Raw genomic sequence first — 11863 nt, forward strand, 5'->3', positions numbered from 1 at the left:
AACTTCCATGCACGGATACAGTACTATTATAGTATTTTTTGTCAATAATACGAGAGATTTTTCAGTATGATCAGTACACGAGGTGGCACATCACGTATCATTAAATAAATAGTGAGATATGTGTGCTAAAAATTTAATAACTTAAAAAATAAAATTTCCCACCATTCTTATTAAAACACGTGATGTATCATTTGTGTTCCCTTCACAACTAAAAATTTCCCCAATAATACAATTCTATATGGTAAAAAGTTTACACTTAATATTATATAATTGACACAAATCAATATAACACTATTGTAACGTTTTTTGTCAATAATACAATTTTATACCGTAAAAAATTTATTACTTGATATTGTATAATTAACACAAATCACTAGGGAGTCTTTCTCATTCGAATCTGTCCTAGAAATCTTGATTGGCGTCTTTTGGCCTTAAGTGGGGGAAAGTGGATGTCTCTTAACTTCACCAACTTATTCTGTGTTCTTCCATTTCGAGGGTTGACTTATAGTTGCCAGTCATTTCGAAGAAACTTCCACTCTACGTACCAAGGAATATCTTTAATCGGACTACTTGATCATATGAATGATTCGATTGATTTTATAAAAAAATATGATCTCTTGTATTTTAATCTCACTAAGTATTAAGAGTGTTAAAAGACAATTCGTTTTGAATTAGATGCTCAAATTCTAATGCTTTACGTCGTTAATTCTAAGAGAATTGCCCTGTACGATTACCCTAAATTCCCTCATGTGCCACACGGCCCGCACCGACAAATATAGACAGATTTCAACAAAGATTCTCTTAAAAACAGCCATTTATGGGCCACTCGTCATCTTTTCTACTTTCTTGTTTCAAGAATTTGTATAAAGTGGCTTTCAAAAGTTAAAAGCCTAAAACACATCATTTAGTTATTAAAATACACCACAAATTCGACCGTTGGTGACATTATATAATTCGGTTTTCAACATGGTATATCTAGAAATAAATTACGAGTACATGCTATATCTTAGTAATCCACTTATCAAAGTATTGTAATATGTGTTGACAACATAATTAATATTTTTGTCACACGAAAAATTTTCTCGTACATCTAATCAATTTAAAGATTCTTAAATACAAACTTTTTTGACACGTTAGTTGTCCATCAAAACACATGAGAAGGACCAATGTGGGTGACAATATGATTACTAGAGTAATTCACTTCTTAATTCTCCTAGTTATATTATTCCTTGGTATGTGTGTGTTGATTGGAGCAATTGCCTATGCATATTGGGCATATGCGTGTTTTTGTTTCCCACATATTTCATGAGGGCAATTATGTGGCCGATGCCTTAGCTAACTTTGGTGCAAATTATGATGCATATTAGTCCAATGTTCCTTCATATGCAGTTTCTACTTATATTGATGATGATGGTGATGACTTACAATTGTTTGTTGTTCTGTGTCAAATTTGGCATTTGAATCAGAAAATGATGATTCAATTTCAAAGTAACTTCAAACTATTTTGCCAAACCAACAAATATTGACTCAGCAATAGCAAAATTCTCTAAGCAAGACAATAATAGTAAAGTCTTCTTTCTTTCATGATTTTGTATGAAAAGATTTGCAAGGGCGGCTAAACTTTATCTGCTTTAGTTTGTTCATTCTATTTATGTAGTGATTAAAATACAGCAGAAACATATAATATGGTGAAATTCTGTAATCCAAATTTCCATCTAAAAGATTTCCTGCGGTATCCAATCACACCATCCATCACACATGAGTTGTTACTAATTCAAATGTTATAAACTATAACATAATATATAGTTTAGGTTTTCAACATGGTATATCTAAAAATAAAGTACGAGGATATGCTACATCTTAGTAATCCACTTATCAAAGTGTTGTAATATGTGTTGACGATATGATTAATATTTTTGTGACACAAAAAGTTTTCTCGTACATCTAGTCAATTTAAAGGTTCTTAAATAGAAACTTCTTTGACATGTTAGTCATACGTCAAAGACACATAAGAAGGACCAACGTAGGTGACTATATGATTACTACGGTGATTCACTACTTAATTCTCCTAGTTATATTATTCCCTTATATTTATGTGTTGATAGGAGCAATTGCCTATGCATTTGGCGTGTTTTTGTTTCTCACGTATTTCGCAAGGGCAATTGTGTGGCCGATGCCTTAGCTAACTTAATTTGGTGCAGATCATAATGCATATTCCTGGTGGTCCAACGTTCCTTCATGTACAACTTTTACTTATATTCATGATTCTTCTGCTTCTATCAACTATCGTTTTAAATGATTTTTATAATATGTTTTCTTTGCAATTGGGTTTGATTTTTTATTCTCCAGCTATATTATTTCCTATGTTTTTTCCTCAACGAGGTTTGATTTTTTGTTTACCTCATTTGTATTTCTCCTTTTATTTTAATAAGATTATGGGGATGATCGGTTATTACCCCATCCTTAAAGAAAAAAAAACATAACAAGGCCATGCATTCAAATTCCCCGCAGACCCAATTTTAATAGAGTCAATGAAGAAATCCCAACAAAGTAACGTGTGGTCTTTGAATTCACCAACTTTAAAGACCCACCCTTTTCTTTTTGGTGATAATATCATAATAGTCTAAACTTTGATGATGGTGATGACTCACAATTGTTTACAGTTCTGTGTCAAATTTGGCATTTGAATCAGAAAATGATGGTTCAATTTCAAGGTACCTTCAACCCATTTTTCCAAACCAACAAATATTGACTCAGCAATAGCAAAATTCTCTAAGCAGACGACAACAGTAAAGTCTTCTTTCTTTCATGATTGTATAAAAAGACTAGCAAAGGTTAAACTTTATCTGCTTTAGTTTGCTAATTCTATTTCTCTAGTGATTAAAATACACCACAAACACATAATATGGTTAAACTTTTTAACCCAAATTTCCAACCTCTACAAAACTTTTTCACGTAAGCACAGTTACTAATTCAAGTGTTATAAATTAGAAATAATCTTAATACATAATTGATTCTCCATGGTTGTCACATTCGAAAATTTCCGATAAATCTATTCAACCCAATCATGCTAATCCACAAATTCATTATGGTTCTTTATTTCATTGTCAGACTCAACATCATGGATTCATATTTTGTCCCGTTGAAGGGTTCAATTGTGATCCTTCACCTACCATAAAATCTTCTGTGTAAAAATATTGTATTGATAAACAAATTCAACTAATCTGTCATATTTATACAGTACTTTCAAATCTCATCTGGGTTTTTTTTATTCTTAGAAAGAATCAATTGTCTCTGTGAGTGATGCATGCCTTCCCCACAAAACGATATCTGAATCAAAGATTAAAATGCTTAAGAATCCACATAGGTAGGTTTTTTTTATTTTTTTTATTTTAGAAAACCTCGGCGGCACATAGATAGGTTCTTCTTCTGCACTTAGAATATAGCAGAAAATATAGAGATTTTTGGAAATGATCAAAATGTCAAATGGGAAAACTAGAAGTTTACGTGCAAGAGGGATGAACTATTTGCAGAAAATATAGATATTTTAAGTTGCGTTCCCATTTGTATCAACATCTATGAAGCTCCAGAAAAAAGCAATTCTGAAACAAATTAATTTACTGATTAAATTAAATTTTAATAATGATAATCATAGCTTTCACATTATGAGCTCGTTTAAAAGTTCTTTAAAAATGGCTGAAAGCGTTTTGGTAAAATGTTTTTGGAATCAATCCTTAGTAAAAATGAAGGTAAATTCTGAAAAAGCACTTAAATGTTTCCTAGAAGAAGCACGTAACTAGTGTTTCTTGCAGAAAACGCTTAAAATGTTTATGGAATAAAAAATTATTTTATCTAGAAACACTTGCAATCATTTTAAAAGTAATTTCAAACGAGTATTATATTAAAATTTATAGTCAAGCCACATGATTTAAGACAACTCAACCAAGTCAAGTAAAAGTGTAATATTCTATATTAAAATTTATAGTCAAGCCACATGGTATAAGACAACTCGACCAAGTCAAGTAAAAGTGTAAAACGAGTTCATGGACTTGTTAAGGTTTCCACCTACTTAATTAATAATTAACCAATAACCAGTTGATATATGGTATTATCTTTGAAGTCTTGCAACTCGAGGGTAGTCGCATAATCCAAAATAACTAGACAAATGTTTGTGTTGGACTCTCGCAACAAGGTGTAGGACTCCCATTATCTTTTGGTATGGAGTGAGATTAAAGAATGGTGAGAGTTTGAGACAAATTTACACCAATATTATATTGGCAGTTGATTCAATATTATAGTGTTTGTGTTTTTGCAATTTGTTCTCTCTTGTGAAAGATTTTTATTTTGTTTTTGAAACAGATGAGATAGGAGCATTCAGAGAATGATAATGCTTGGGTGTCCGATTTCTGTCATGCAAGGCAGCTGAGAGTGAGGTGGTTCTTTTAGTAACTTACAAGGGTCCAAAAACTAGCTACAAGAGTTACGATACAAACTGAGCTTTAGGTTGATTACTTTGATGGGTGATCTCAAATTCTAGCATATTTATGTGGGATAATTTTCTTAGAGTCACAAAATACTTTTAACATTACTAAGTCATTAACGTTTTGCGCTTATAAGGAGAGCTCAACAATGATGTTTTTTTTTTAATTAAGAGGTATTGACTTTAATTGGAGAGAAAAATTTGTTTGAATTGACTTCAGTTGAGAAAAATTGTTTCTGACCTTTTGTTAACTTTGTTTGAGAGTAAAATGTTCATCAAAATATGAAATTATTTATCAACGTAAATCGAAAAGACCCATACAATATGTTGTTTCCTTTCAAAGAAATTTATTAAAAATAAGGTCTGTTATTTACTTGGGGTAAAAACATATTTGTGAACACGGAAAATTCCTGAAACAAGAAACAAGAATACGTGTACAAAATAATATTTTTTGTGTTTAATGATTTTGGGGTTACGATCTCTCTCAAATTTGGTCCTCTGATTCTATCTTCGTAGGGTGTAGGTTTGTAGATGAGTTGTTGATCCAAAGGGCCGTCAGCGCTTGATCTAAGGATGAACAGTTGATGAACGGATCTTCAAGGGGCGTTGGGCTTGATCTTGAAGAATGAGTGTATGGGTTTGTTGAGGTTGTTGATCCAAAGGGCCGTTGGGGCTTGATCTTAGGATGAACAATTGATGAATGGATCTTCAAGGGGCGTTGGGCTTGATCTTGAAGAATGGGTGTATGAATTTCTTCAAGGGCTTTTGGGCTTGATCTTGAAGGTTGATGGATGAGCAGATCTTCAAGGGCTTTTGGGCTTAGTCTTGAAGAACGATTGGATGTGTGGATTTGTTGAGGTTGTTGATCCAAAGGGCCGTTAGGGCTTAATCTTAGGATGAACGGATGATGAATGATGAACACTTTCTTCAAGGGGCCGTCGGGGCTTGATCTTGAGTTGGTGGGAGTTCTTCAAGGGCCGTTGGGGCTTGATCTTGAAGGAGGATTTGACGAAAAACGAAGAGTGCTTTCTTGATCATTCGGAATTTTCTTGAGAGCTTTAGAACTTTAAGGCTTCAAGGTTTTGGTCCCCCCTCTGTGGGGAGTATTCTCTTCCATTTTGGGAGTAGAGAAATGTATTTGTGAATTGGTTTTTGTTGAATTCTCCTCCAATTTGGGAGTAGAGAAATGTATTTGTGAATTGGTTTTCTTGGTGATATCTATTCCTCTTGATGGAGTAGCCTATTTATAGGTTTTGAGAGTGAATCACCACCATTCATTTTTTTGGTGAAGTGAGTGGAGGTTGTAGGTGAAGTAAGTGGAGGTTGTAGGTGAAGTAAGTGGATGTTGTAGGTGAAGTAAGTGTGTGAGGTTGGTGAAGTAAATAAATGTTGTAATTTTAATACATTGGTTAACATTTATTTTACTGAAATTTCGATGTCTACAATATTACTTCGACTTGATTTTTGCGGTAAATAGCATTGTTATAGTTTTTTTTTATTTCAACTCTTAACAGTACGAATGAAATTTTATTAATAATGAAAAAGAAAGTTAAAAAAACATTATTATGGTTGTCCATAATTATTATGCTGATATTGTATGCCTTACTGAATATATAGAGAGAACAAATTATGTAATACATTATAAATATATGTTGAACAGTTAGCCAATGTATTTACATGGCTTTTATTCCACCTACAATTTTTAGGTCATACTTCTAGCATATCACACAAACAAAGAATCATATTTAACCTTTGCTTAGTACGTATACTAATTAACTAATAATTAATACTACAGAAGCTTTAAATTGAGACACTGTTGGGAATTCCCTTGCCAGTAAGTCCCCCTCCGCTAGTAGGAAACAGCAAAGTGTAAGGCACCTTCACCGGTCCAACTCGGTTTTTCAACTTCTCGTCATTGTTCATACTTGTAATCCTCTCCTCAATCTCCTCCAGTTTCTTTCCAAACTTGTCGAATGCTTCCAATGGTGCAGCGTCTGCTGTCCACTCGGGCGTGTCTCGCTGCCCCAAGTACACTTCGTCAGTAGAATGCCTTGACAGAATTTCAATGAGGGAAATGCCAAGCAGTGTCTGCAGCTGAGCAGTGATTGTTTTCAAGAACACTTTGTCGGGGTTGGACTTGAGCTCTTCGTATTCAGCAGTTCCCTTTACGGGCATGAATTTTCGGCTTATAGTAGGGCGGTTGGGGAGGTATCCGGCGTAAGGGTACTGCCCGAAGTTGACAGCTGCATGGAGGGCAGAAGCAGTCCATATGATAGTTGTGCAGATTTCAACTAGCTCTTCGAGAGTCTGCAATTTTGGCCACCAGGGCTCGTCTTTTTTGTCACCGTGGCCTTCCTCTACTAGCTCCTTCCACCAGGATTGGAGCTCGGCGTCTTTCTGGATTATATCGTCGGTCTTGTAGTAGAAAGAGCAGTAGTCTGCAACCCATGTTCTTATTGCAAACCAGATTTCAATCCCATCAACAGCATACGGGTAGTCCTCGATCAGTAGGCGAAGACCGTGTGGAGAATTTTTATCCTTAACTGCCACTCCTCTGTTTTGATCAACGCCAAGGCAATGTGATTAGAACAAGAAATGAATATTATTACAAAGGTAAATAATTTCTGCTCCCCATTTTCTCCTTGTACACCACTATTTATTTATGCACCTTGATTCTCTCTTGATTTATTCAATTCAAAGTCCGAAAGTATAGATTTTTTGTTTACCTTTTGATGAGATCTGCAGGGAGAGCTTGCTCAGTGAAATTCCAATCCTTGTACACAACTGATGACAGCTCCATGGCATACCTAGCTGGGAAAACTGTTGTCTCAAGAATACCACCAGCATTGATGAGGATTTGCCTCGCAAATGCATTGATGTTCATCGTGTCACGGAAGTGAGGATGCAGAAGTTTGTAAATCGGGTGAACCACGCTTAGTTGCCTGTTTGTGGCAATTACAACTGGCTCACTCACTGCATGAGTGTTCAACCAATGGCTGATGAGTTGATGGACTCCGGAGTCATTGACAGCCACATAAGCTTTAGCCAGTTGCCATATGGAACCTTCCACACCTTGTTCAGCTGGTGTGTAGACATTACTAATGCAACCAAATTGATCTCCGTCAGGATGAGGCAAGCTCAACTCGATCACCAATGGTTTCAAAGTTCCATCATTTTGCAAGAACAGCAGAGTTCTACTACCGTAGATCTTGTTCGAAGTTGAGTTTATCCGCCTCAGGTACGGCATCAGTGAATCATGATGGTCTAGTATGAATAACTTGTTTTTCTTGAGTGCCTGTTCAACCAAATTCATTTTCACCATTACAATTTGATACAGAACCAATATAATCTAATCGCAAAGTAACAGCATACTGTCAGTTTTTTTTTTCTTTCAACAAAACGAATAAAATATTTTACCTCATCCACTGTTAGTCCATCCAAGTTGTTCTTTATATGTTCTTCGGTTATTGTACTGTTTTGATCACCGTAAACTTTTGGATCTAGCTTGCTTGCTGGCGGAAATACCTGAAATTCAATAAGATGCATGATTAGAGATGAAGCGAAAAATAACATTTAGAAAGTTTTGTTGGACTCTTGTGTCCATTTAGTTCATTATCATTGCAGAAAATCCACGAAAGATAATGCGAAGATTACTTGGAGACGAGCAATGTTGACAGGGTTCACTCCAGCCAGCATTTCCCTAGCAAATTCTTCATCGGTCCTCCAAGCAGATTTATCCTCTTTGCCAAATCAAAACATCACAGTTAGAACGTAGGGGAAAGAAAATAGTGCATTATTTCGTAGGCTATTGTTCGTATTGTAAGGCTCTAAATTCAAAATGTTTTCGTTACCTTTGATCACTTGAGGCGTTGGGAATTTGAGCAATTGTGCACCATCAGTTCGGAAAATTTCCTTCAGCATCTCCGCAGGGATGTTGTCTCCAATATCCTTCAATAAACCTTCAGGCAACGGAATGCCTCCTTTGTAGAGCTTAAGCACATCTTCGAAGCTGTCAAACTCGCTAGGAGTTTGGTCAAACAAGGATTCCAGCTCCGGTTTAATGAACTGAGCTATGGATTTCAGGGCATAAATAAGGAAGTCTGACAGCTTCAAGTGTCCAAATCTTTCATCCCTAGGAACGTAGATGTCTAAGCTCTGAATAAGCGGCAGACTACTCTCGCTGTTAGGATCTGTTACAATAAGATCAGAAAAATCTTTAGTGATTATAACATCATCAGTTCATTAAATTCCATATTAGTATATCAAATTTACACTTTTTAATAAACATTAACTCTAAAGATACCAAAAACTAGATTGACTTTGGATTCTCATTAGTAACTCCAAAAAAATAGAGAAAATATTGCAGATGGCTAACCTGTCTTAGTTGGTGGTCGGCCAGTTCTTCCACGGCGAGGGTAAGGGTACTCACTAGACCCTCCAAGAACAGGACGGACGTATTTGGCACCCTTATCAGGTTTCCCCAGATCATTGTAGTAAGCATAGTCATAAACCCTTTCCCATTCTTGGAGCTCTCCTTTTCCATCTCCCCTCAAGTGTACTAGCTCTTCTTCTCTGTATTTTCGCAATGGCAATGGTGTCTCGCTTGGAAGATAAGTCTGCACAAACATACAGCAGGCATGAACTTTTAGTCTTTAGGTTAGGATACCATATATTTTCAACCTCACCCAAAAAAAAAATAAAATAAAATAAAATTACAGCAGATACAATGAAACGTGCTAATCATTCGTTACCTTGTTGACGAAGAAAACACGGTCTTTGGTGTATTTTTCAGTAGGGTAGACCCAAGAGTTGCAAACGAAGTGTACACGGCCCTCACCGGGAACATTTTCGAGTGTGACGGTCTTGAGGAAGAACTCACTGTGGTGGTTGTTTTTGATTAAGAATGCTCCCGGAACTCCTACTTCCTCTTCATAGTCAAATGTAACCTTGAATGCAGACTCTCCTGCTGTTAAAGGTGTGATTGTGGTAATCCAGTCTTCCAAATAAGCTGGCTTTCCAAGCTTCCCCTTCAATCCATTTTCTACAAAATTCATATATCAATTAGTCATAAATTAATTTATCATTCAAGAAAATATACCAAGTTCATATGCTCGAGTTCTTTTTTCATCTTTTACAATGTGATGTGATATACTACTTTGATTTTCAGAGAATGGAATAAAAACTCAACCGAAAGGGGATTAGCACACTATCATGTACAATTGACCTAACTCACATATTCTTATGCTCAAATTTTATTAGGAACAACTCTGAAGTTGTTTTATTAGAATATTCAAGGGAAAAGAACAAAGGAATTGGATCTGGTAAAAAGTTAAAAACCATAGTAACGAAAAGGGTTAAAAGCCATGTCCAGTTGCATGGTGCTTCATTTTCAGGTTAAAGTGGTGGCTTAGACTGGTAGGTTTTTCTTTTTGTAAAAAGAGACAGTTGGTGGTTAAGTTATGACAATTCACATTTTTAAGAGATCGAAAAGATTCAAAGAAGTATTTTAGTTTATCTCAGCTACCATGATGTGATTAACCTAGTTTAGACTGATGGTTGGGTTTCAAAGGTAAGATTCATGTACCTGTCTAATCAGTTCATGACATGGCCACTATGAAAAAACAACAAATGAAATGACTAACATCCATGATTTAAAAATCATTATCTTATTTTTCACAAGCTTAATTATGTCACTTTTTGAACTAAACCAACACCAATTTTCTAACCTACTATTTCGAATTCCTATCCAGCTATCGTGACATAATCACAACTAGACTAATTACTCCAAATGGTAGAGACCCCAAATAGGAAAATGCCAGGGTGTCAAAAATTTTGGATCATCTTTTATCGAACACATGATATGGTGGTTGATAGTTGAACTCCTTGTTTAATGATTTAAAGGAGTCCAATCATTAATCACCACACATCATGTAGTCTACAAAAGATGATCTCTCTAACATCACCGACCAATTAATATAGTTCCTCATGTTGTGCACCATTAATATTTTAATTCTGATTTTTAGTACATGATCTTATTTCATGATCCAAATATATGACTTGGGTCTCCGGTCCGGTCCATGCCGGACCATAGAGGGCTAACAGTGAAACGCAATGAAAAGAAAAATAGAATAAAAACCTCAGGACTGGAAGCAAACACGGTTATCTTTTTACTCAGATTTTAGACCCCAAAAGTTAAAAGGAAAAAAATAGACCGACTTTTGTGATCGAGATCGTTTCTTTGAAGATATGTCATAAAGCTGTTTCCATTCTCAGCCGTATAAAAGGGACACAAAAAAAATAAAATAAAATAAAATAAAATAAAATCAGGAAGGGTACTCTAGAAAAAAGCAACCCCAAACCAGTTCTCCGCGAGGATCGAAGAAACTCTCTCAAAACAGATTAAAACCGTTGATATCAGAATTTCATCTCATTTTCCATCTCAATGATTTATTTTTGACACGTAAAATTGATCGCGACACATTGCCTATCAAAAAAGTAAGTTTTATCATTACATGTTGCCTACTTGGATTAGAGAGTAAGTAATTTAATCAATTTTGCGTATTTAAACAAATTAAATAGCATTTACTCCATCAATCATTGTGAAAAAAAAAGAAGAAGAAAAGTTACCATGTCAGAATTAATAACGCAACCAATCCACCAAAGAAAGAGGGAGAGTGAGTTAACAATCTTAATCTTATCATAAATAATGCATCAAAGAAAAAGAACCAGAAGAAAAATGAAACGATGATCGAGAGCAAAGACTCAAATCTTAAACCAATCTAAAACAAAACTCAAATGATCTCTAGGCTTGATGAAACTCTATCAATTATTCGATTTTCTCCCTAATCATGCACAGAAACCGTATAATCTTGCACTGAAAAGATAAACTCACCGGAATCATCAGCACGAACGGCACTGATGAGCTGCAGAGAAACCCTTTGGCCGACCAACTCATGCACGCGATCGAGAACAGAAGCGTTGAAGTCGTTGAAGTCCAAAACATTCTTCTTCATCAGCACAACAGTCCCATTGATCTTTCCATGACTACCATTTTGCTGGTGACCTGTGAGCTTCTCAACGATATTCTGCAGCATTTTGTTCTTCTGCTTTGCTTTACACGAATTAAGCAAAGAATATATGCTATTGTGATCTACAAACCCAACAGAATATATATGTTTTGTGTTTTGTGAAAAAAGGTGGGTGGTGAGGTGAATCGAAAGTTGAAAGCTGGTATGGTCGAGTGCAGCAGGGCGTCGTGGTATTTATAGGGAATAAAGAAGAGTGGAGCACTACGTTCGTTCTATCACTAAATTTTTTTAATTCGTGCCAAGTCATCGGTATTTTCTTGGAAAAAGTCTCCACCACTTACCAAAATTGTGATTT

At 35.4% G+C, this 11863-nt stretch overlaps 1 protein-coding gene across 1 annotated transcript; it reads right to left on the reverse strand.

Annotated features, from left to right (window-relative positions):
* Positions 1-6094: 6094 nt before the first annotated feature.
* LOC137722483 (putative linoleate 9S-lipoxygenase 5) lies at positions 6095-11863 on the reverse strand. Its single transcript, XM_068461492.2, has 8 exons — positions 11373-11863; positions 9232-9521; positions 8856-9096; positions 8332-8670; positions 8135-8220; positions 7898-8005; positions 7207-7775; positions 6095-7034 (listed from the first exon to the last, which is right to left on the reverse strand). The coding sequence occupies exons 1-8, from the start codon at positions 11572-11574 to the stop codon at positions 6281-6283; spliced, it is 2589 nt and encodes an 862-aa protein (XP_068317593.2). The 5' UTR covers positions 11575-11863; the 3' UTR covers positions 6095-6280.

The sequence above is a fragment of the Pyrus communis genome, chromosome 4, assembly GCF_041283825.1.
Source record: "Pyrus communis isolate YQ-2024b chromosome 4, ASM4128382v1, whole genome shotgun sequence".
Lineage (NCBI taxonomy): Eukaryota > Viridiplantae > Streptophyta > Magnoliopsida > Rosales > Rosaceae > Pyrus > Pyrus communis.

Bases quoted from the DNA above. Each gene is read 5' to 3' on its own strand.
- LOC137722483 (XM_068461492.2), bottom strand. From the start codon at position 11,574: ATGCTGCAGAATATCGTTGAGAAGCTCACAGGTCACCAGCAAAATGGT. The intron at 9,522-11,372 runs GTGAGTTTATCT...TGAATTTTGTAG, and splicing joins CGTTCGTGCTGATGATTCCG to AAAATGGATTGAAGGGGAAG. The intron at 7,776-7,897 runs GTAAAATATTTT...TTGGTTGAACAG, and splicing joins ATGGACTAACAGTGGATGAG to GCACTCAAGAAAAACAAGTT.